We start from the raw sequence: 26,429 nt of genomic DNA, 5'->3' as shown, positions 1-26,429 counted from the left end.
CCATTTCTACGCCTGCCAGATATTACAACTGGAAGAGCTGGATCCTTCAAGTGTGTCCTTGTTTCTAGTTATAAAACCATATTTGGACACCAGCATACAATATTTGCAAAGGGGTTTTTGCTGGTTTTGTGGCACAGACGTGGCAGATCCTGATGCCTGGTGTTAGCTGATGGCCAGTGGGGTTGTGGGCTGCAGCAGAGCCATGGCTAGCACAGTGTGGGGATTCTGGGGCTGCAGGATGAGGAGCAAGAAGGATGAGGAGCAAGCAGGATGAATGCAATGACTATTTCCCAGAATGTAAACAGCCTTGCAGTTTAATGGCTCTATTTACGTTGATGGAGATCAGGAAACACACTTTGTTATTTTAGTCTGAATAAGCTCATGCAGATGGTAAGCAGAAGCAACGTGTTTGGATTTTCTGGTGTTCTCTGACAAGCCAGGTCACACATGAGTGTGTTAACCTTGCCTTTGAAATGCTCTTGATTTTTATCAGCTTGCTTACCAAACTGTCACAACAAGGCATCAAACCACAGAAGACTCACATGCTGATATGAGAAATGTGCAAGTTCTTGGTAGTAGAAGAGGAATAGGAGCTTTCTGCTCTTCGTTAAATGCAGCAACAAACCATTTTTTTTCTACAAACCTTGGAGTGAGCTGTCAAGTGGAAAGACAGGGCTACAGAAAGATGTTCCACTCGACAAATTGCTCCCTGCTCCCACCACTTCCAGCCCCCGCAGATGTGTGGAGTGGGATCTGTCAGGTTGCTCAAAAAAACCTCCATTTTTATTCTATCATTTATGGGCACCAGTGGGTTCCCTCTTCCTCCCGGGCACAGGCTTCTTGGTTCAGCTCCCCACAAGCTGGTGCTGCAAGTATGGGAGCCGAACGAGTTAAGCTGAGCTCGCCGTTCCAAGTGGGAGCAAAGAGCCATTGCAAAATGTTTTTTCCCCTCTTGGCTCTGCGTGTTGTTTTAAAATTAAATTGGTTCTGGTTAGCAAACAAGAACAGGACAGCAAAATTAAATTTTCTGAGGAATGTTGTGAATCTTGTGTGAAAAATAAACCCCAAAATATTTTTTCCCTCCCGCACTCTTTGGCTTGTCTTTGTCCCCTCTTTGCCTGCTAAGTCTCCCACTCTGCTCCCTCCATAGATGTGTTGGTGGGTGGCAAGGCTGGTGTCCTTATGCCAAGGTGATGTGGAGAGCAGGAGTGGGAGTTAATGGGAGCTGGGATGTCATGGCTTGGCCATGATAAATGATTTCTTTTCCCTTTCTGCTTATTGTCTCACGTCTTCCTTCCTTGCTTCTTTGTTCTCACTGGGTTCCCAAACCACACTGTGACTGAGGGACATTGTCACTCCCTCTCTGGCAGAACAATGCTGTGCAGGTCTGGAGAGTACCTTGGACATGTAGAGGACACATGTATTCATTTCAGAGGCAGAATTGGACCTATGAAGTGCAACTCGGCCCCGTGCAGATGACTACTGCTGGCCATCTGCAACACTTCAGTCTTACTGGAGTTCAGCACAGTCTGCATTGGAGGAGCTACACCCACATAGGGCTCTGTGATGGACAACACAGATTTCTCCCTGTCTGCTTCCATCTTTCTTATTTATTTATTTGTGTGCAGATGGAAAATCTTTGACACAAATTGGCACTTCTCAGATTCTGTTCCTTTGGAAAGTTTCTGCAGCTCTTAAGAGCTTCTCCTCCATTTGGTCAGCCCTGCAGGCATTTGCTGTGCACTTCATAAGTCATTTCTCTAGTCATTGCCTCAGTATTGTGTCAAGTCTCCTTGGATCTTTATTTGTAATTTGGCGTGAATCTGTTCTGAGGGTTCAGCAGACTCTCACTGTTTTATGTGAGTTAGGACATCTTGCTTTCAGACCTTTGGGTGGCACAGCAGGTTACTCTGAGTTGAGTTTCATCATATTCATGGTGCATATGATGTCCCAGGGCTGTCATTGTGTCCTGGCTCTTACTATTGCTTTTATTTGGGAAGTAAGCCTCCTGATGCCTTGTATCCTTGCTGCCCTGTGCCACTGATTCCCGGAGGCCAGCCATGGTGTGGCTGTCTTCCCTGTGCTCTTCTCCAGGTATCTCCTCTTGGCCATTGCTGGAGAAGAGGGGCTCCAGATGATGTGGAACAATCACGTGGGCTCACCTGGCTGGTAAAGACATAAAGTGTCAGACAACAGGTCTAAAAGAAGATTAAATATCTCTTGGGAGGCAGCATGAGTCTGCTGAAACTTTGCTTCCAGGTGGCACATGGGGATGGGTGCCTTGTCCCTGTGAACAGTGTTTTCTGAAGAAGGGCTGTGTGTTGGACCTCTTGCCTGGAACAGGGCTGGCGTGGGCAGCCAGGGAGCACTCCTCCCTCACCATCAGACCATTAGAATAAATAAAACAGCTCCACTTATGCTGGATGAAATCAAGTCTTCTGGATCGTGGCCTAAACACGGTCAACAGCTCCTCTGGGCCCTTGAGCTGCCAATAGCTTGCACCTCCTAGTGAGTCTGTCCTTGGGAAAGAGCCATTAGAGGCTAAGGAAACTTTGCAGATCTCCATCCTTTGAGAAGTGGGGAATCATCACTGATAGGACTTGCAGCACCTCTTGTGTCAGGAAATGGAATACACAGGAAGCACAGTGGTTAAAACCCAGGTCTCATGAAATGTCCCAGGCAATGCCTCCCTGCAGCATGGTTATCAACAGCATTTCCAAAACTTCTCCAGGGTACTGAGGATACTGGGTTGCCCTTCTGCTCTCTCTTTGTGATGCTTAGATTGTATTTTAGTGAAAAGCCATCAGAAAGCTAATTTGGTTTCCCAGATCCTCTGATAGTTGTGTGCTTATGCTGTCTTTGCCACCCCAGGACTTGTCAGCACTGGAGGAGTACCCATAAAAATTCACCTGAAAGAAACCATGATCAACTGGGGCCTGACAGACCAGTCCAATGAACTTCTCCCTGCTGCTGTCACCCCTTCTAACACAAGTGCTGCCTTTGTGCTTTTCTTGACTGGACGCCCAAATGTGCCTCTAGAAAGATAGAGCCTGTTTCTATACATATGTGCATAAAATATTTCACATTCCTCCCTTAATCACCAGAGATATCTGCTTCTTCATTGCCATCAGTCTTTGTGATCAAAGCTGCTGTGTTGCACAGCAGCACATCTCCACCAGATCTGGTCAGTGCTGCTGGGAAGAGACTGAAGCTGCCAGAGTTTGCTGCTTTCATCCTGGGCAGCCTCTGTCTCTCTGCTTTCTCTCCAGAAGGTGATCCTAGTGGCTGACTTGTCCTCCTGGTGTCCAGATGCTTGCCCTGTTTGTCCCCCTGGTGCTGACATAGCACAAGATCATGTGGAACCCTTGGTTTGTGGTTTGAGATTTCATAATTTTATCCTAACACCTCTCTTTAAATCGGAATTCCTGATGCTAAAGTTTCAGACTGAGGGTTTGAAGAGATGACCTGAAATCTGAGTGGGAATCTGTTGAGTCATTTCTGAGTGCTGTGAGCATATTTTTCAGTTCACAACGTGGAACATTTGTCAGCTGTACAATAATGCACAACAAGCCACATTTTGCAGGATGAGGCTTCCAACAACTACAGTCTCAGCAGTAAATGGAGCAAGGTCATTGCTAATGTGGAAAGTAGATGCTTTTGAAGCATTTCCTCTCCGAACAAGACCTAGTCTTTTCTTCCAGCTGCTAACACCTTCCTTCCTGCTCAGAGCAAGCCCAAAACCTTCCTCATACACAGAAAATTTCCTGTTCTCCACTGTTAGAAACTTTCATCCCTGCTTTAGTGTCTTCCTTTTATCTCCCCCAGCATGCCATGGTGTGTCCATCTGCCTATCCCTGGGCTCACCTTTTCTTGCACTTCCCTCTCCTAATGCTGCCCACATGGTTCTCATTGACCAAAGGTGGGAGCCAGTGAGCATATCCCATAAGTAATCTAAGTCAACAGGATTTTCAGGTAGAATTATTTAATTAGAGATTGCCAAGCAGTATGGGAGGGAATTTATTTTAATAAGTTGATTTTAATATTTTCCATGAATTTATTTTTCATCAGAGATTATGCTATATCCAGCAATAAAACCATTTACTTAACTAGTGAGATAGTCAGTTAAACCCCGAGAAATTATGCTTTTTTAGATCAACCTTTATCCCCAAGAATTGTCTCAGAAGTTTGTCTCCTCTGGCTGGGGGCAGAATCCCTTTCAGAGGTTTAACAGTGGTTATTGGCTTAGCTGAGTTAGTTGAAAAGTCTGACAAGTATATTGCAAAAACCTCAGATCCCTCTCCCAGAAGGCAAGCCAATGACACCATTAGCTTAAACCAGCACCTCATATACTCGATTTTAATATGACTCTTTAGCTGCAGAGTTTGATATATTTTCAGTTGAAGGATTTGTGTTTCAGTAGTAAGAGGGGAGCAGGAGGGAGGGCAGTGCTGTAGGTCTCTCAGCAGTTGGGTACACATATTAAAAGCCATGCAGAGGATCTGCTCATGAAAAGAGCTGATGTCTGACATCTAAATCCGTTCTGTGAGGGGAGTAACTCACAGCCTTTTGCTGTGTGGTTAGCTGAGTCCCACATACCACGAGTGAGTCGTGCCCTCCTCTGCCTCCTCTGCCTATGTGGCTGCCTCTGGTTTTGACAGCCACCTCTAGGCATGACACCATTAATGGATGAACTTTGGAGCTGCCGTCCTGGCAGGCTGTGTAAGCATCCTACCCATCATTACAGTGACTAAGGATGTGCTAAGCAGTGCCAAGGAGCTGTGTGGCAGCAGTGCCTGCAGGGTGATTGCTGTGAAATTTTAACATCCATCCCATCCAAGACCATATACCTGCAGTGTTGATCCACAGGACTAGCTGGCTTTGGGTTATTATCCAGGAATGCAAAGAGGTGTGGAGCTTCAAGGGAGTTCACCCAAAGCTCTTTGGATGCTTACATCACTATGAGTCATGCCTGCTCCCCCCTGCTCACCTTGAAAGAATGAACCTGCTCAGTGATAACTCCACTTCACTCCACTGCACAAACTGAGAGTACTGGGGATGCATGTGTGCTCGGGGGGTTAAGCAATAAACATAATCCCAGTGTATCAGGAGTTAAACCTCTTCAGCAAAATACGGAATTATTGTAAGAGGGCATGCTGACAGTGGCAAAATTCTGGGTGAAAAATACAGAAAAGGTGTTTATTGAATACATATTAATCTTCTGTGTTTGGCAAAACAATTTGACGCAGACTTCATAGTGATTATTAAGCACTTCTGCGGTTTAGGTTTCGTAAGTGGTCTTTTGTTTGTTCTGTTTCTTCTTCAGGTCTTCTGCTCTTTCACACTTCAGATTAATGTAACAGTCATGTCACAATTAGTTGTCTAGATGAAGACTAAAGAAAAGAGTTGTTTCTATGTCAATATGTTGCTTATTCTTTTGCTCTGAGTTACCAATTGATATATTCCTCTTTCTTCCTCTTATTTGTATGTATTTGCAGGGTATTTTCCTGCTGTTTTTCTGCTGCTCTCTCCCCTGACCCACAGCACAGCTGTTGCCTCTCTATGTCTCACTTGTTGGGAAATGCTGTCTTAAACTCCCTTCCCCAGAGATCCTCTTGACCTGTGCCCTGAATTTGTTCAAATTTGCTTTTTTGGAAATACTTTATATTTAATCCGTTTTTCTTATTCCTTCACTGTCTTAAAATGCTGGGCTTTTTGGTTTTGTAACCACTTGCACTCAAATTTACTTCAATTTTTGGACTATTCATCTACTTTCTATATCAATAATATTCAAGTAATAAACATCCCCTCCCCTGTTACTTTTCCTTCTCCAGAACAACTTTTCCTCACGCATTCCAACAGCTTGGAGTGTCTGGGACCTGCCCTGCTCTGTCTTTAGCAGATAACATAGTTATTAAAATTATCAGTTCCTACCAACTCCAGTTATTTCAGCTGCTTTAGTCAAACACTCAAAAAGATGTCCTCTGTGTTCTCTTTGTTATTAATAAAGTTCTGTGGGACATCTTCTGCGCTCCTTTCATTTTTCTTGGTCCCTGGAGTCATGCACAGAGTCTGTTTCTCACCTCTCTTCAAACACCAAAATATTCTTCATACCAAAAACCCCAATCAACCCTCCTATTTCCTTCTTCTGTTTCCTAAGCAGCTAACATCATTTCACATCAGCATTCCCCTCCAACAATCTTTCCATGAAGTATGTGTGAAGCTAATTGCTGTAGTTGTTTAAATGGGTCTTGTTTGTTCTCCTGGCACTTATGTGCAGACAAGTCTGCTTTGGCTCTGCAGCTGGTGAAGAGGTGAAGGAGTCTGAGCAGACCTGTCCTCTCACAGTAAATCGTTTCCTGAGATCCTAAACGCCCCCCATAGCAGGGGTTTGTTGGCAGAGCTTGGTAAGGCTTGTAGGACAGCAAAGAGCCAAATAATTGATTGGAAGCTTGGAACATCTTTCATTGCTGTGAAGATGCTGAAGGCCTGCAATAAATACAGCTTAATGAAAAAGCATGTAGAGGAGGTTTGACCTTAATCTTGAGCTATCCGCAAGAAACAAAAACATAGCAAGGCAGGAGTATAGCAAGATCCAGTCACCAGAAAGCCAAAACAGGTAAGTTTGGAGTCAAAGCCAACTGCTTATTTTGAGCATGAATGCTAAAAAGCTGCAAAATTTCACACAGGGGTAGGCTGATTTCCACAACTGAAGCAGATTTTAAGCTGACAGCGGTACCTTTATAAAATATCTCATCTGTCCTACTGAGGGACTGGGTTTGACTTGTGCAGTCCACATGTGTGTCCCAAGTTGCCTGGTGTAGGACATCATGCTAACGGTGCTGGCCTTTTCTGGCCATTCATCTGTGCCTCCAAAATCAGGTTCAGACTCCACCCTGTGTGCTTTGGTACAAGATTCCCCCAAAGATTAGCCAGGGAGAGCTCCTGCCAAACTGGGTCCCTCCAGCTGAGCCATATCTATGAGCCCAGAGGAGCAGAGAGAGCCAGGGCCAGTTCCTTCGAATATTTTACAGGTTAAGACCCGGGTGTGGGATCTGTGGGAGTCAGTGGAGCTCTGACCCTGGTGGGTTGTGGTCCTTGCTGCAGTGCTTGCAGTCTGTGCTGGTGATTGCCATGTTCCTCACCCACCAAGCTCGGTCAGTCACTCTTGTGTTCAAATGCAGCCACACTCGGCACTGTAGACGAGCCCTCTGACATTATCCAAGTGCAGCTGGAGGCATCTCTTTTGGCCTTGAAAATGCCTCTTTCTTGGCAGAGCTCTGTGTTTATTATAATGCTGTCTGTAATGTGCAAAAGTACATTTCTGTTTTAACTTCCTTCTTTATGTACTAAAGAGTGTGGTTTTAATTAAGGATTTCAGATTGAAACATTTCCGGTTTTATGTGTTGTTTTTTTGGTTGGGGTTTTGAGTGGGCTTTTTTTGTTGTGTTTTTTTTTTAAAGACAGTTTTCAGTTAAAATGTTTCAGAGTTTTGAAAAATACCAGATGCCCAGCTCACAAAGTGTGCAGAGAACTGTAGTCACTCCCTCTTCCTCCCAGGGAAGTCAGCTGCTCCGCAGAGTAGGAACAGCCAGGGATGGCTGATGGAGAGAATGGGGTCAGCAGGCAGGAGAGGATGAGGAGAGGATGAGGAGAGGATGAGGAGAGGATGAGGAGGGGATGAGGAGAGGATGAGGAGGGGATGAGGAGAGGATGAGGAGGGGATGAGGAGGGGATGAGGAGGGGATGAGGAGGGGATGAGGAGGGGATGAGGAGGGGATGAGGAGAGGATGTGCCGGCACCGGGACAGGTGGTCTCAGCAGAGCACCATGACTGCACCTCCTTGCACTGACTCACACCCACTAAATAAAGCACCTGACTTGTGTGGATTCTGGGTTTGCTTTCTTAGGGATTGTAAGAGATGGCCAGGTCCCTGTTTAGCAGCAGAGCGTTTCTGCTGCAGCACCTGGCACAGGGGGACTTCAGGTGTGCCCCTGACATCCCTGGCCAGCAGCTGCTGTCCCCACCCATGGGAAAGGCAGTCAAACAACTTGTAAACTGGTTGTTTTGCTGCACATCAAGTGCCTAAAAGGAATAATAAAAACAAGCCAGATTTTAACTCTTCTGGTAGTAGAAGAGGTCAAAAACATCTTATAAAGGCACCCCAAATTTTTGAAGGGAGCAGGCAACAAAAATAATGTTAAAAGCAGGTCCCTTGAGCCAGTCCCATGATTTTTGTGAGTTTGACTCATGATTTTTGAATGTTGGGGTTTGGCAACACTAAAGTCCTCAGTTTGAATTTGTTCCCGATGTGGTAGTCCAGCCTCCTCGCATGACTGATCAATGTCACTCTGCTCTGGAGCAGCCAGAGGTCTGGGGGGTGGGAGGCAAAGGGCCTGGTACAAGGCTCTGCTCTTTCTGTGGCTCCAGGGATGCTGTGGGCTGGATCTGGCTTGCATCCCTGCGTGAGTCTCTTGTGAATCAAGCCGTGTGTTTGCCACGTGACAGCAGTTTAGGCAGCAAAATATGGAGTATGGGAGCTGCTGTCTGGGCAGAAGGGAATTGGTGAGCTAGATGCACAGCTGACCTGGGTTAAGCATTTTACTGAGATTAAATGAACATGTTAAAAGCATGCTTTGTACCTGTGCATCTTTCATTTCTATATAGCCATACAGCATCTGCACAGGGTGTTGCTCAGCCTGTGTTGCCCAGCTCACTTTTTGCAGGGAAGTGCTGAAAACCTCTACCCTCTTGCTGCACTGTTAATGCTTCGGGTGCTGCTAGAAAAAGTATTTCTGAAGAAAACTTCTGCCTTGTAACTGTGGCATCTTGAAAGAGCAATTTGGATGCATTTTGCCTGGGGGTAAATGGGGATGGACGGGGTTGTGTGAGTTCCCATCGTGGCTGTTGTCACCTGCCCTATAGCTGGAGGTGAGCGTGGGGATATGCACGGTACAGTTCTTGCCTTCTTGCTCTGCCTTGTATTACAACATCCAGCTGAACAGGGAGCCATGGCATTATCTGGTATCTGGTATCTGTACCTCTGCAGGTTTGGGCTGCACAGGGTTTCCCATGCCTGAGAGCTCAGATTCAGTCACAGGAGGTCCCCCTCCAGGTTAGGGAGCACCCCTGTGCAAGGACTAAGTCACCCCTCCTGGCAGCACAGAAATGGCTCATGTTTGGACCTGAAGCCAGCTTTAAACTCTATAAATCACCATTCTTGCATCTATGGGTAATGCTCTGCAGCTGCCCAGGTACCCCTGCCTCAACACTCCCCATGCCAATGGGATTCACAGCCCTGTCCTCCCTGTGAGGCAACCAGGGAGGGTGTTTGGTCCTCCCATCAGCCGTCCCTGTCCATCTCTAGCTTCCTGCCATTTGGGAGTTTGCTGAGTGCTTGAGGAGCTGGCCACTTCTTACCTATTTGGGAATGCTTTTAAATTGTTCCAGAAACTGCTGTTTGTTGATAAATCACAGTGATTGCAGAGAAATGTTTTAACTAAACCGTGTAAAAGAAGGAATGAGCTGCAGCGCAGCACTGCCAGCTGTCATTGGGTTTAGAAACACACATCATAGATTTTGTTGCTTTTCAGACAGCTGCGCTTATAGCTGTTCTTATGGCCATATAAAACAGTCATGCTGTCAGCAAAGGTCTGGCAGTGGAGCTGGGTTATGTCTGCAGCCGTGTTCCCAAGCCTGGCAGGTTTGCTCCCTCCATGTGCATAGGTAAAGCCCAGAGGAAAGCAGCTCTGTGGCCATGGGGTAACCCATCCCCAGAGTCACAGCTTTGCACAGGGTAAAGAGCAAAGTGCTGGGCTGTGCCCACCACCTGTGCAGGGGATGGTGCTGACAGGGCTTGTCTCCAGCACCCCTGGTCATTAGGAATGGGTAGTTCCCACACTGAGAAGGGGTTTTGGAGGGTTTTACCCCAAGCCTGATGTTTCTACTCCAGAGTATGGCTAACTGCAGGTCAGGTTCACAATCCACAGCCTGTTCTAGCAGCATTCACAGATCAGGCCCTGTCTGCTGTCGTCCATCCTATTTGAACTTTGAAGCTAAAGCTGAGAGTCACAGAGAATGGAACTAGATTTTTAAAATTTCCTCAAGAGCAGGATGATAGTGCTATCAAATTTGAAGCTTTTCACAGGATCAATATATAGCTTTTGATAAAACCTCATACTCTGCTCCTTTTCCTGTGTAAAAGACCAGCTTTAAATGCCTGGACAAAATAATATTTGAATACTTTCTGCTCATTTTGTTTGCATTCCTTTATCCAAAATGGAATGAGTCAAGCAAGTGCTGAATTGACTCACTGTGTACACGCTGCTTTCCACCAATCCCTTGTGCAAGTGGTGGCAGTGAGATGGAATTACCATGCAGGCTGTCACCATCTCTTGACAGGACAGGCTGCCTCCCATGGAGGCCCTGAGGACACCCAGAAGTTCAGGCACTGCTGAGCACTGAGGATGCTGAGGAGCTGTACCCAGGTTTTCCCTGGAGCAATTTACATGGCTCAAATCCAGTGATCTGGGGTGGCCAAGAGATGTAGAAGAACAGGTGGTGCTCACAGTCTTATTTACCCTTGCTCCGTTCTTCTGTTCTACTCAAACATGTAGCACTCTCCCTGCTCACCTCCATTTCCCTCTGAAACTTTAGAAGATGATGGATTCATCTTCATCCAAAAGGGTAAATACCTTAAGTTATGCAGCAGGAGAAAACAGCTTTCTTAGCTGTAATATGATCCTGGCTTCTTCCCAGACACCAGACTGAAACAGAGGGATGGAAATTGCCCCTCTGGCCATTATCTGAGCTTTAGAGCACTTGGAGATTGAACCCAGATCCCACATCTCTTCTGAAGCTCCATGTCAATTTACACTTGTTTCTAGAAACCATTACTGTCCTGTGAGCTCTTTACCACGCGAGGATTGAAAACAGAGCTATTCTGCTCATTTGAGCTCTCTTTTTTTGCATGAAGGCAGAGCTCAGGGCTCATTCCTTTTTCTCACCATCTGAGGATTAAGCCCAATCCTGACTGTTATCCAACCTCAATACCATTTACACACTGAACCCAATGCCTATGGCTTTTATCTGAGCCCCTAGAGCATTTGGAAACAGGCCATGCCCCTTGTCTGGTATCAAAAGAATTATATTAATTTGGGATTCATTCCACAAAATGAGACTGTCAGCCAGACTCCTTAGCAATTGGATATTGAACCCAGACCTCGTGGTTGTCTTCCAAGTTATATGCCAGTTGGGAGCTCAGCCCACAATCCATGGCTGCCAGCCAAGCTCCTTATTGGCGAGAGATTGACACCAAGCCCCCAGACTGCTATTTCTGTGTGCTGGTGTTAAGGACTAAACCTTGCTCACGTGGTCAGCATAACCACTTCTGCGCTGGCAGTGAAATGAAAAATCTAGTTAAAGACTTGAATGAATATTGAGGGTCGATGTTCAGCTGCTTAAAGACCAGGGATGATGACAATTCCCTTGGAAAAAGGCCCCCTTGATACTCCAAAGGGAATAGCCCCAGATCCCCCATCTGTCCTCCAGCTGGATATAAAATCCAGGTTCTCATTAACACACACTGCACAGCATTTCTTTGTTGGCTGGCAGTATTAAAGGCAGTTCCTCTAACTTTCAGGTATTCTTCAGATGGGATTAAGCTAGATCCCCTTTCTATAGTACCATTAGGCTCTGCCAAAGCCCTTCTTGTCACTCAGAACAGACCTCCAACTTTGCACCTTACCTTGGAGCAATAGGAGAGTCTGGCAGGTAAAGGAGAGCAAGGGACAGGTCTGAAAACCTCAATCCTCTTTGGAGGGCATTAGGAGCCTGACCAGGTAGAGAGATCATTTCAGGTGAAATGTGTATCTGGGGCAAGCAAATTTTTCCCTCCAGCCAGCAATTTTGCCCAGGAATTCTCCAGCATCTTTATACAGTGTATTTTTACTGCATGGCAAAATGCTTCAGAAAACCAAATTAAAACCAAACAGTTTCCCAACTGGGATGGTCATAATTAGAAGGCAGTTTCCAGCAACTGTGTGTGTTTTTTGGTAGCCTTGAAATCTCTAAAATTCTCATTAAGCAACAACTTTGAGGGAATGGCTTACCATGCAGCTACAAACGGAAAATCTTCCCATGATCTGGTGGGTCAAGCTGGATGTTATAGTGCATACAGACAGTGTGGGATTGTTGCTTTGGCTCTGAACTTGCAGTGATGGTGAAGGCTTATCTTTGGTGCTCTAACTGTGCAGATTGCGGATGGAGGGTTTCTGGTTGCCTTGTCTGATACCCTGTCGTGACTGGGGATACAATCCATTGGAAGATTTCAAGCCAGTGTTGCAGATGTGTCCCATGGGTCTGGAGTTACTCTAATTGTCTGTTGCAGAATCTTCTGATTCATATTTATTTGCTAAGAAAACATCAAGTCCTTGCCACACACAATTGGTTTTATCAGAATTTTCAATGCAAGAGAGACAGAGCAAATGGGATTCAGCTGACCAATTTGGTGCCAATTTGTTTGTAAATAAATTTTCCATGTACCCACTTGTTCTTCTGTAAGTGGGAATATCTTTCTTTTTCCATTCATTGATCTGACCAGCCATCTTACTCATCTCCAGTCTGAACAGCCTGTACTGCTCTTTCTTTCCCTCCCGGTAAAGTTCTCTTTGGGCTTCTCTTTGCCAGGTCTTTCCCAATCCCATTGCTCTGCTACCTCCTCTGGGGTACTCAAGGGGCAGGGGATGCTGTTGGCTTCAGTGCTGGCACCAGGAGCTCTGTACAGGGATGCTCCAGGCTTGCTCAGAATTTATGGAGAATGCAGAGTTGAGCAATATCTGTGAGTAGTTGAAATAATTATTTCTAGAGCTATGTTTCTTTTCTTTATCCACAGACAGGTTCATCTGTTGCTCACTGGATTGGTCTCTCAGCTAACCTGTGGATTTGGGAACTGTGCTGTGTGCTGCCCACCCCATGTTCAGTTCTTGTTTCACTCTCCTTGGTGCTTGTACGTGCAAGAGATGGATGTGGTGAATGGTGGGGATAGAGGGGGAACAGGCTCTTCTTTCTCATCCTTCCGGTTGCCTTCCCAGAGGTACAAAAGCCCCTGGCACACCATGCCAAGTCCTGCCACCCCTCAGCCCACTGACTGATCCCAGCTTCCATTCAGTGTACACACCAACTTCCACTCTTCATGCTAAACTCGGCCAAAGCAAAATTCCTGAAGCAGAATAAAAAATGTGGAAGACTTTCAAACCCAGAGATTCTTGAACTGTCCCTCTTACCAAACAGCAGTCAATACTGCGCTCTTTATAAAGGCTCTAGTGTAATGTTTAATTCAGTAACTACAACTGGAAAGTCTTTCCAATTATTTTAAACTGCCAGAGATATTTTAATGTGCCTCAGATTTTGTGTTGGCATGCTACAGAGTTAAGTACCATCCATCTTTCAGAGAACATTAGAATTTAGCCTTGTATAAAAAGAAGAATAATGGGAAAGGATCCCAAAGGACATACTTGTCCCTAGAACCCCACCATCATTTGTGGTTTCACAGACACCTTCTGCATTTTGAAATTGTTTGTCTCTCTCTGTGCAGGGTATGAGATCAATACAAGCAGCTAAAGGCTTTAATTTCTGCGCAGAGTTTCGTCTGAGGGCAGGACTGGGAGCAGATCTTCACTGGTGGCCACCCAGCCATGCAGTGTGGGGCTGTATTCACTCCCTAGATGAGTTCAAGTCTCTGCAACCAACGATGTAAAAGCTTGAGAAATCATAAATATCTTCTGATTTAATTTTTGTGCTAGGGCTAAGTGGCCTCTGTCTCTGTTTGTCCCAAACCCACCACAGTGAGACTCCCCCACCAGCACTGCTGCTGGGTGTGAAGGGATAGAGCATGGGGCTTTGCTGCCTCAGGCAGCCTCACTCCAACTACATGAGCATCATAAATGGAAGAAGCTGACTCTCAGCACCCTTGCATTTTTCTTTTCTTTTTTTTTTTTTTTTTTTTTTTTTTTTTTTTTTTTTTTTTGTTATTCCTTCTCACTGAGCTCAAGTGGCACATGAGTGCTGAGCATGTGCATGTCTGCATTGGGCAGAGGGGGAGAAGGAGCAGGGAGAACGTCTTATAAATCTAGTCCTGCTCTATTAAGATTCATTCTGGAACGACAATGGCTTTTTCTATTTAAGTGCTTTGTGAAAGTCTTGCCTAATGATCTGTTAGCTGGGGAAAGGTTAAATTCTTGTATGATTTTCTTTGTTTGATGAAGAAAAAACAGTGCAATTATCCAGAATTCAAAGTGAGTTTTAGCCAGCTGTTAATAATACTGTGATTCTTCATGTTCTCATTACTCAAAAGTAATGTTGCCATCCTTAGTCATGGCAGTAAAATATTTATAGCATTTTCTTATGGCCTTATTTGTACATATGGAGGACTGGACATTACTCAAAGTCTTCTAAATAGGCTTCTTTTTGTGCTTTAGCCATCCGTAGAATCATTTGGTTTGAAAAAGACCTCTAAGATATTCAATCCAACCATTATCCTGATACTGCCAACTCCATCACTAAACTATGGCCCTAAGTGCCATACCTACACATCTTTTAAATATCTGTGATATTTAGTGATTCGACCACTTCCCTGGACAGGCTGTTCCAATGTTTGATAATGCTTTCAGCAAATAAATTTTTTCTTGTATCCAATCTAAATGTCCCCTGGCACAACTTAAGGCTCTTTCCTCTTGTCTTATCCCTTGTTGCTTAGGAAAAGATACCAACCCTCACCTCCCTACAACCTCCTCTCAGGTAGATGCTAGAGAGTGATAAAGTCAACCCTGAGCCTCCTTTTCTCCAGCCTGGATACCCTGAGTTCCTGCATCCGCTCCTCACAAGACCTGTGCTCCAGACCCTTCACAAGCTTTTTTGTCCTTATCTGGACACGCTCCAGCACCTCAGCTCTCTTTTTTAGTGAGGGGCCCAAAACTGAACAGAGCACTCAAGATGCAGCATCACCTGTGCTGAGTACAGGGGGATAATCACTGCCCTGGTCCTGCTGGCCACACTGGTGCTGATACAAGCCAGGATGCCATTGGCCTCCTTGGCCACTTAAGCACACTGCTCTCATACACTGCATGATGGTATTCTTGTCATCTAACTGCAGCTGTCTGCAATGAAGTCTCCAGTTTTTAAGGCAGTCATCTCAGAGGTGAGAGACATGCACTTTAACCACCAATAGTTAGGTAGCTTGTGCAAACTGATCATCAAGAGACTCTGCCAGGGTCACTGGACTGGTGCTTCCAAGTTTGCACTATCCCAAGACAGTTGCCAGGAATCAAGGACAAAAGTGGATTTGGTACCTGGTAGTCTTGATATCAAGAGTGGCTGTTTTAACAATCTGGTGTGATGCAGAGATAGGTTTATTAGTACTTTTCTGCTCTATGTAGCTTCAGTGCAGGCTGTAGGTCTGTTTGTCCTGGGAGACCACTGGGAACGTGCAGGACCAAGCCCCAGACATCTGTGTGTTTCTCCTAGCTCACTCCCCTGATTGCTGAGGTTTCCAGCTTGGAAAGTTGTGACAGAACATGAAATACACGTGGCATCTCTGTGTCCAGGCGCAAGGAAACAGAATAAGTGTCATGGGGAAAATATAATTTCACAGTGGCAGGCCCTGTGTTGGGATAAACAGACATCTTGTTTCCTTTCATGGATGCATGGAAAATCAATTCCCAGTCTTCTGCAGTGGCTCCTAAACATGAACCAAAACCCCTTTTGTACATCACTTGTTTTGTGCCAGTGAAAAGGTTTAATTTCTAGCAGGGGAACTGCAGGTAACATCTTTTTTGCTATCCTGATTTGTCAATTTGGATGTCTATCTTCTCTTTATAGGAGTCTCATTTCAAGTGCAGCTTTTTGCCTGGAGGTCCAAAATAAATCAGTAATAAGTAACTGTACCTGTCTCTAATTCACTAAACATCCAGAAAAGCAGCTAATGTGCCTGAACCACTGGTATGAATACATTAGATTAATCTAATTCAGCTACTTTTCTCTCAAACAACCAGTAGCGTTTTAAAAAAGGTTGTGAAAGGGATTAAGAATTTCTCTTCCACATTTTTGCATTCTCCTCTTTCCATAACTTTGCTGTGTTGCATTAAATGTTAGCTATTCAGTTAGCTTATTTCCTGGACCCTCCTGAAAATTTTATTTTAAAAATAAGCTTATTCTTCTCAGACCTCAGAGCTGGCTCTGTATTCACTGATATTTTCAGTGACCAGAGAAGGAAACAGAATAAACACAGACATACGGTGAACAGCTTATCCCACCTGGAGTGAGAAGCTCCCTCTTGTCACTGTTTCACTTGCACCTCAGGTGGGCAGCATGGCTACAGGAAATCTTGGAGCATCCCTGCTGGGCTTAGAGCAATTCCCCGAGTGTTTGGTGGCCTTCCCTATATCCCCTTCATCTCCCTTGGCAGAGGTGGTGCATGCTATCACACTAGTGCCATGGCAGGTCTGATGTATCCCCTGCTCCTTTATGCCCCACTTTTTTGGAAATGTGCAAACAGACCCAGAGCAAGCTGCCTAGACCCTTCACTGTAATAACAAATTACTGGAAGCTGACCTAGGTGTGCATATTTCTCACTGCAGTTCAGTCTAGATAAGGGTTACCTCAGCTTCTGGAGAGAATATCATGTGCAATCCTTTGTGTACAAAGCCTCAGACCCCATCAAGGTATAAAACCATAATGGCTGCTTTGCTGCCCACAAGCCCTGCTCTCCTGTCAGTAGATTGCTTCAGTGTGATTTGTTCTTGGCACTTTCCTGTGGCTGTTGATCATCTCCTTATATTTTGTAAGTGCTGACAAGCAACTTGGTTATTTGTCCAAGTGTTTTTCTGGGACCTGAAGCCAGTCTGCCTACTCTGTAATTCCCAAGCACCTCCTTCCCCTCTTCTGAAAGTGGAGCCTATGGTCTGCCCTCCCTGGCCCCCTGGAACCTCCCTATCCCTGGTGGTTCTTCAGAGTTAAGTGGTTGCATCTCCAAGGCTGCTTCAGGAAGCTTGCTGAGTGTCCTGGGATGCAGTTCAACAAGCAGGGATGATTGAAAACACCACAGTCATCTAATTGCTCTCTAACCAAATCTCCTCTTGCTGTCACGTGAGTTTTCATCCTGCTAACACTGGCATTAGCTTCATCAACAATTTGATTGCTGTTGATTTTTAGGGAAGTTTTCATAAAAAAGGGGGCATTAAGTATTTTGTCTCTCTGCCCTGTGCTAATGTCACACCTCCCTAAATACTGGGTCAGCTCTTTCATTGTTCTCTCCAGTTGCTGCTGGCCAGTGCCCTCACTGCTCATTGAGGCCACAGTACAGGGAGATGCCATCCAGGCACTTTTGGGGTTAGCAGATAGGACACAGATCCCAGAAAGCCCCCAGCACCTTGGGAGGGCCTGCTGGCAGGAGGGTTTGGCCAGGCTGTCACTAGGCAGGAAGCCCCTCTCTCCCCAGGCTCTGGGGTGACACAAAGCTCCACACTTGGTGTGCAGGACAGATGTCAGCCAGGTGCACAATGCATGGAGCCTCTAGGTGATAATTACTAGCTCTGGGTTACTGCACTGGGGCTGCAGAGCAAACACCAGGCTGTTGTGGGGTGCAGGAGAGGGGGCAGCTCTAGGGTGGTGACATCCTCGTCCACTCCCCAGACACTGCGGGGATCTGCTCTGAAAGAGAGGAAAGGCAGAATAAACACAGGAAAGGACAAACTTTCCTTGCCAAGAGCAGATGAAAAGCGATGTTATAAAGTCACTTGTCTCTGGTAACATGGCCCCAGCTCTGACACAGAGGTGGAGGGCATCCAAGTTTCATGCTGGAAGGAGAGGAACCCACACCTGGAATCCTATCTGGGTTTCAAAGGTCAGGTGCCTTTCTGTGGTTACAGATGTCGTGGGGATGGCATTTGACCCTGGCTCATCCTACACAGAAGGCAAGGTATGATGGACAGCAGGATCATTTGAACCCCATTGGAACTAGCTTTCCTTTGAATTACAAACTGTTTTTTGTTTCTTCCCAGCCAGGTCTCTAGACAAACTCTATAACTTTGCTGACTGCTCTGGCCTTCACCTGATCTTTGCACTGAATGCTTTGCGCCGAAATCCCAACAACTCCTGGAACAGCTCCAATGCCCTCAGCCTGCTGAAATACAGTGCCAGCAAGAAGTACAACATCTCCTGGGAGCTGGGAAATGGTGAGTGTGGGAACAGGAAAGCCGCGGGAATGGAGCTGCTGTAGCAGAAAGATACTCAGTTTTGGAAGAGGATATTGTAGCTCCCAGGTAGCTTTGCCAGTGTATTTTCAGAGGGATTTAAAGGTCCCTGCTGTAAGGGAGCACCACCTCTAAGACTTGGTACGAGTGAGTCTCTTAGCTGGACATTTCTCACAGTTGGTATTAAGCACATGAAATGTTTGTGCCCTGGCTTCTGGACCCAGCTCATCCAGGGGAGCCAGGCCAGCTGCTGTAGGGACTTGTATGGTGACTACAGTGCCAGGGGAAGCAGGCAACCCTACAGGGACAGGAGCATGACACAAGGTACTGCTCCTTCACCCAGCACACAGCAAAAGGGGTACAGGAGAGCAGGCAGTGACTGTCATCCACTCCTCAAAGGCTCCTTCTGTTGCTCTGCAGAGCTGCCTGTGTCCTCTGAGGAGCTCAAGCTGTGTGACAGGGTGAGCTGTGTGTCTCTTTGGGAGCACAGAGGAAGAAGCAGAGCTGACAAGTTTTGCTTGTCTATTTTTATTTTCTCAGAGCCCAATAACTATCGGACACTGATTGGCCGCTCAGTGAATGGCAGCCAGCTTGGAAAGGACTACACTCAGCTGAGAAGCCTGCTGCAGCTTATCCGCACTTATTCCAGAGCACACCTCTATGGGCCAAACATTGGAAGGCCCAGAAAGAATGTCATTGCTTTCCTGGAAGGGTAAGTGGTGTTGCATTGAATGAAAAGAGCTCAGAAACCCCTCCTGAGACCGATGCCCTTTGCAGCAGGAAGGCTCGCTCCTTAGCTTCCCAATGTCCAGCAGCCAGCCTCCATGATAGTGAGGCTCTGTGTGGCTGAGCCACCACAGTACCAGAGGCTTTGGGACATGGTCATCTATACTGATAAAGTTCTGCAGGGGTCCCTGGTGGCATTTTGGGATGGACTGATTACACCCTCCCAAGTATTTCCAGCATTCCCAGTTATAGGCGGACTGAGGTGTCCACCTTGTTGGGACATCAAGACAACGCAGAGGTGTGGATACAGGCTGCTGCAAGCCTAAGGGCTGCAGGGTCAGGATGTGGGTCCTGGCACCACTTACCAATGTGCACATTATTATCTCTGAGTCCTCCTGGACAAATTGCTTTCCTCTTCCCATTTGGTGATTTATTCTCTCTGTGCTTTCTCCATCTGTGCAGAGGAAGAACCTGTAGCAACTTTCTTCACTGGCCAAGCTCTCTTCTCCCTCCTAGGGGGATTGGCATGTCTCTAGTTTGGAAAGGCCAGAGGTGGAGAAGGAATGGTGACAGAGAGGGACGCAGACACCTGGAGGTGACATTGGACAGCTACAGGAATCAGGGACGTGTGGGAGCCTGCTGGCAGCAGGAGTTGGGTCTGTGTGGCTCGAAGACCATGCAGCAGAAGAGAAATTCCCTGCAGGACTGTAAACAGAAACTCCAGTGCAGAAGGCTGGGCAGGGGGAGGTGTGGAAGGGACTCTGCTGGGAGCAAAGCTGGGTCTAGCATTCATTAACATCTGCAGGAATGATCTGGCAGAAACAATAAACAGCACACTGATGCAGTCCCCAGCGATGCGAGGAGGGAGCCAGGGCCAGATTCTCAGCTCTGCTGCAGCAGCACAAAGAGACCATAAAGCTGGTTGAACCAGCTGCAACGCCAGCATCCCTCCCACTGATGAAAGTGGGGGAACAGCCCCTGCACCCACACCAGAGCTGCCCTGAGGGCCCGTGAGAGCCCGCGTTTGGTACCGCGCGTGGGAGCGGCGCAGGGGGAGTTACAAAATGTTGTAGTAGCCTTGATCAGCAGGAAATCTATTAGCGCCGGGAGGAGCAGGCTGAGTAAGGAAAACAATGGGGATGAGAGCCAAGAAGCTATTAGAGAAAGGGAAGTCCTACTGCTGTGTTTGCCCTTCGTGCGCCGCAGCCGGGTCCCAGGGAAGAGGGGTTGGAAGAGCCAAGTCGCACGGCCAGGGTGGTCCAGCAGCTAAATGTTACTGGGCTGTGTTTTGACTGACGGCAACCCTGGGAGCAAGGCTGGAGTGCACAGTCTGGTGGAGATAATGGCAGACACCCCATCTCAAATGAAAGGGAAGGAATGTAAGAGCTGCAGCCCTGGTGACAGGACAGTGGGGGCTCTTCATGAACCCCCCCCAGGTGGTATGGAAGAGCTCTGATGAGCACGTCTGCTCTCCAAGCTATATGTTCTTTCCTCTGCTGCCATCCCTGCCTCCCAGGATTACTCTATTCCATGGGTGCTCAAAGAGTTTTGTCTCTCCCATGGAGAAACCTTGTGTCATGCATTCCAAATCCTGGTGCCTGTAGTTCACAGCAAGCAGCACGTGCCTGTATGGCCTTACAGCCTGCAGGGTCCTGTGGGAAAAGAGCTGCTGTTCTTTCCTCATAAAGACCCCATTATTAGCAGGCAGGGCGTAAAGAGGAGGGACAAGTCTGATTACACAAAGACAAAGGGCTAAATGCTCATTTGCAGTATTTGGACATGGAGCTGGAAAAGGATAAACAAATAAACCCCAGTGCCTAAGCTCTTTGACAGTGTAAGCTTTATTCCCAGTAGCTCCCCAAGGTCTCTTCAATATGTGGGTTAGGGCTACTGAGAGCTCTATCTTCTGTAGCAGCATCCAGAACTGGTCCACAAGATGTGGCTCAGCATGTGCCTAATGCTGTCACAGCTAGGACATGCCTCTCAGGGTCCTGAATGAGCTACACACAGTCAGCAAGTAGGAGAGAGGAGAGGGAATTTAGGGAGGTTCTCTCAAAGGCAAGTCTGCCATTTGCTTTGCCAGACCACCATGAGTGGTCTATGCAGTGCTCAAAGTAGGTTAAAGACTCCTGAGTGAAGAGCATGCAGCTCACAGTACAGATGATGTGAAACTTGCAGTTTTCCTCTTCTTTAAAAAAAAAAAAATTACAAAGTGATGAACAGCAGAAGTCAACTATGTTGGAGGAGATATATCAAGTGGGAGATTATGCATCAAGAATTAACAAAGGCTGGGGGGATGAGATGACACCCCTGATGCAAAGATGGGATGGGTGGATTAGTCTGCCAGGCAAGCATTGCCATGTTACACAAAGTGAGGAAGTGAGTTTTGGTAGGGGAAATAATGAAAATGAGCTGAAATGTGACAGGAGACCTCAGAGAAACCCAGGGACTTCTCCAGCAGTAGAAGCTGGCCTTAGATGCTCTCCAAGGAAAGACTCTGGAGGTACCTGAGGTCCTAAAGCACTCACAGAAAAGTGTCACTGTGAAGTAATCAGTAGAATAGCATTCTCCTGTTCCATGCTCTGTGTTCCAAAGATTTTAGTATATTTTTAGCTGTTACCTCAAGCAACCAAACTAAACTTACTCTTTGTGCTTAAATTTTGTCCTGAAATAATGGCAGTGTTAACATGAGTTGGGCATTTGTGTCTGCTGAACACCTCTGGGACTCCCCTGACTAAATCCTTGTTCCTGTCCTCCAGGACAGGGTGGGACAGAACCCCTCCTGAGCTGCCACCTTTCTCTGGGGTCTGCTACAATAATGGACAGTTTGGGCAACCAAAAGTTTGCAACATATAGGAGGGTGAGCACGCTGTCCACTGCATTGGCTGTCCTTAGGCAGATGACACTGAGCTGTGCTGGGTGACAGCTATGCACTTCCCAGTGATGGAGGTGGGATACAGTGAGTGGAGGAGAGCCTGAAGCACAGAAGCTTGGGTTTTGCACACTCTTCAGTGCTGAGTTATTGCCCCTGAGCTCTTCCACCACCCTGCATGGAGCAATGGCTCAGAGCAGCCACAGCCATTGGTGTCACCCTGGGCTGGCACGTCCTGGAGCCTGGAGCTGGACCACTGCTGTTGGTGTAAGGACAGGCTCTGCAGTGGAGAGCTGCTGCAGTGGCTGGGCCTGCTATGCAGGAGGCTAGAAATGGTGTCTTGTGGATGCACAGGTGCAAGAGGGAATTTCTCCAGACACAACCAACAGTTGAGTTTGATGAGGTGTTAATTAGACCATTCATGCGGCCTGAGCTGTTGCAGAGCAGACCATGTTAGCTACCTACTGTGTCTGAGGGTACAGGAATCCCAGAACTGCTCAGAATTTGCTTGGGGAAAAAATTATGGGATTCTAAGGAATTAACATATATTTTAACAGCAGATCAGGAATCAGACACAAAGGTTAATGCATGGCTGGATAGCTCATTTGGTGCTGGAAGAGAAGAAACACGAGGAAAAGCTATCAAGAAGGCAAGATGCTAAAACACATTAAAGCTCGAAACATGTGGTACAAAACTTAGGCTGGCATGTCTGGGTGGATTTAGCTCTGTGCTCTCACAACCCATTGCTCCTCAGCTGGTGTAGTCCAGTTTTTGCCACTGGAAACTCACAAGTTTCATTGTGTTACCTCCACCATGGCAGGAGCTGCAGCAATGCTGGCAGGGTAAGGGCTGGCAGGCACTTTTGCCCATGCTAGACTGGCTGTCGGTGCTCTGTGGCCAGTTTAGGTCCTGAGACTGCTGAGTCACCAGAGAAGTGAAAATCTTTTTTGTCTGGAGCTACACTCTTTCCCTATTTCTCATCCCACAGATCGCAAAGTCATCAGATCTTGTGGCTCCTTGGCTTTTTCTCTGCCCTCTCTGGTCCCTTTTTGCTACTGCAGTCACAATTGTGCACCCACCCTCTGGTCACAGAGCCACAGCCCCTCCAGCTGGCTGGCAGAAGTAGGTGACGAGGCTCCCAGTTGTCAGTCTTCCCCTTGCAAGGCACAAGAATTTCTCATCCTTTATGATTTTACTGCCTCCTGCTCCTGGCTTGTAATGCCTGTGGAGACTTAACCACCCACCCAGTTCTCTGTGTCTCCTTTTGGTGGTGTCATTCCACAGGGGTCTGAAAGGAGCCCATCAAGCTGAAGAAGCACTTCTGTCAATGGTGGTGAAGCCTTCCTCCCTGCCAGATGGGGATGTGCCAGGACTGGGATATAATATAACTAACTGGGTCTTAGTTATTTGTAGGCAGCCAAGTAGGGGTCAGGTTAATACCAGACCCAGTCCTCAGCCCTGCTCCTTTCACCCACAAATCAACCCCAAGCCAAGGTTTCTAACACTTATCTCATAGAGAATATTGTTAGCTTACAGTTCATGAAATGGCACAAGTTGAACGCTGGGGTTCCACCAAAGCAAAATCAAAGTACTAAAAATGGGAAAGGTTTTGGTAGTGTTTTGATGAAAACTGACCCTGCCTTATGTCTTTGCCATCATGAGGATGAAGAGGGCTGTGCCTGTCTGTGCAGGTCAGCATGCCTCAGTCAGTTCAGGCATTAGTTTTTCTCCAAATAGCAGTCAAAGACAGTGTATGGGCAGAGTTTGCTTGTTTAAATTCAAGTAAGAAAGAGAAATAAGTAACTGGAGTAGGTGGTATCTGGCAAGGGGAAGGATTCTGGATGAATTTTAGGAATGAATGTAGGCATTTTTCCTGTTCTCTTGCTGACAAGGACTTCTGCCATATTCGACACGAGGGACTTGTAAACACTGCATTTTTAGAAGCTGTTTTGGCTGTTTGACTTTTTTTTTTTTTTTTTTTTAAAGTATATCCTTGTTGTATTGTATTACACAAGCTACCACAACACTGGCGGCACAGACTGTACCAGGGCACTCAACAGATCTAGAGCAAATATTTGTGCAAAAATTTAAGCCACAAGACAAAGAACTTTAAATTAATGATACAAAGGGAGGAGCTGGTCACTACAGCACAAACTCAAGCTCTGGTAGCATTGAACGTATGAGTGACTCAATTCATAAATACGTTGCAACGAGGTGTGAAAGATGTGATGACTCATTTTGCAGTTGGTTATATAACACGGTCAAGAAGCTGAGATATAAGCAAAAGATTTAGCTACTGCTCTTGTAGGAGGAAAGAGTTAATATAGTTGTTACTTCTGAAACTTAATTTGATTTCTGGAATACCAGAATCACAGCCTGTATAGGAAGAGCAAAATGGATAAGAAAAGACATTGATGAGATTATGGCACTGTGTAAGTACACACTGTACCTTCATTCTGATTACTATCTGCAATCTTAGTCATTTCATCTCAGAATAGATGTAATTGAACCAGGAGGTTACAGAGAGGAGCTGAGGATATGCACAGTGTGTGATTTCTACACATGAGAAGAGATTAAACAGCTCATGCATCTTCAGTTCCAAAGAGAGACAGCTCAGAAGGGAACATTACTGAGACCACAAGCCTGTGAATGGGATGGTTGCTTCACAGTTCAGAAGGTAGTTTGGAAGGAAGCTTTGTAAAGGAGGAGGAAGGTTATTCACATGGTATGCAATAGCAATGTGTAAGTAATTGTCACAGGGTGTTGTGGAGGCTAGAGGTAGACAAGTCCCTATCTCCTAACTCCTTAAGCTGCCCCCAAGGACATAAAGCCTTCTTTGCTGGAAAGCTTGTGCAGCCCTACCACAGATCAGGCTGGTTGAAGAAAGGTGATGCTGAGCAGATGAAGAATGCAATATATTGAGATTTATACTTAGTTCATACCAGACTCTGCTCCCCAGAATGAAATTCATGAATATCCACTGCAGGATAAAGTCTTTGCAGCATGCGGCATTAGTGGGGTCTAGTACCCCTTTCTGCTGCTGCAGATACTGAGTTGTGCTGCTGGAACCTGAAGAAGTCAGTAAGTGAAGACTGGGCCTTAGTGACCCTCACCAGCCAACCAAGATGAAGCTTTCTCTACCCATCACTGTTGGCTCAAAGGACAGAAATCTTCCACCCTGCTCTAGGGATCCACCAGGGCACCACCACAAATACAGGCAAGCCAGTCTTGTTCCTACATTTGGGGCTTGTGCAGGATAGGGACTCTGCTTTGTAGTTCTTCAGGGAGTAGCAGATGAAATAATCCATGTTTGTAAAGTCCAGCACTCAGGAGTCATTCAGTGCTAGACCACCTGAGTGCCTCTGCAATAACAACTTGTCTCGTCTCCTTGTGTTTCTGCATCCCTTGTTACAGCATTGTTTCTTATTTATTTTCCTTTTCTGCTTTGTTTCTTTTTGTTTGGTTTGGTTTGGGTTTTTTGTGTGTGTGTGTTTAGTTTTTGTTTTTTCTTTATAAATTAGACGATGAATATCTGCAATTACCTGCATTGGAAAGAGATTTCCAAATGTGGACGTTTCTTTAATATCTATAAACAATAAGGAATAAGCCTAGGAAGTTCCAGAGGCTGGCAGCTGAATCCAGACACATTCAAATGAGAAATAACATACTTGGAGGCTAATTAACCATGGGAACAATTTACTTAAGGTTGCAGTAGGTGCTCCATGACTGACAAGTATTGAATCGGGACAGGAAATGTGTTTCAGTATCTTCCAACACTAAAGTGGAAGTTGTGGTCCGGGGAGATGTGGTTATGGGAGATGCTCTGGAAGAGGTCAGATTTGACCCAAGATGTCACAGTACAGCGTATTGGTGTCAGTACCATCTTGAGGTGTTGCAGCTCTCCTGCTCCTTGCCCCCACAGCTCATTCATGACCTGTGAGGTGAGCCCCACCTTGTGCTAGTACTACCATGTCTGGGACAGAGCTGTGAACTGTTTGAGCTACCGAGCAATACTGAATTAAATTTTTCTCATTTCTAGCTAAATGCAGGGCCCCACAGGTAGCAATGATGGCATGGGATGCTGGCACAGAGCCAGCTGCAAGGGTAAGAAAATTGACATATCAGAGATTTGGATTGGATTGGATTGGATTGGATTGGATTGGATTGGATTGGATTGGATTGGATTGGATTGAAAAGGAACTTGGAGATCATCCATTTCCAACCCCCCTGCAACTGGCAGGGACACCCTTCAGTAGACCAGGTTACCCAGGACCCCATCCAATCTAGCCTTGAACACTTCCAGGGATGGGGCATCCACAACATCTTTGGTCAACCTGCTCCTGTGCCTTATCACCCTCACAGCGAAGAATTTCTTGCTAATAATGAATCTAAACCTACTCTCTGTCACTTAGATGTCCTTATCAAGCTCAGTGACTTTGTCTCATCCTCAGAATCAAAAACTCCCTACCCAAGATTCCTATTCCTCTATATGTCTCTGATGTCTTCTGCTTTTCCCCCTAGAAATGCTGTCCCAGAAGACTTCAAAGACTTTTCTTGAGGATTTTAACATGTGCCCAGGTTTCTGA

General features: G+C 46.2%; 1 protein-coding gene across 1 annotated transcript in view; it reads left to right on the top strand.

Moving 5' to 3' along the window:
• The window catches only part of HPSE2 (heparanase 2 (inactive)), a 106,733-nt gene that overhangs the window by 52,979 nt on the left and 27,325 nt on the right, over positions 1-26,429 (top strand). The window contains exons 4-5 of the mRNA XM_062496986.1: positions 18,054-18,227; positions 18,786-18,957. Coding sequence (XP_062352970.1) covers positions 18,054-18,227; positions 18,786-18,957 — 346 coding nt within the window. The remainder of the gene's footprint in view (positions 1-18,053; positions 18,228-18,785; positions 18,958-26,429) is intronic.

This window comes from Cinclus cinclus, chromosome 7, assembly GCF_963662255.1.
Source record: "Cinclus cinclus chromosome 7, bCinCin1.1, whole genome shotgun sequence".
Taxonomy (NCBI): Eukaryota; Metazoa; Chordata; class Aves; order Passeriformes; family Cinclidae; genus Cinclus; species Cinclus cinclus.
The sequence above is the reverse complement of the archived record's forward strand: the minus strand, read 5'-3'. Positions and strand labels throughout refer to the sequence as shown.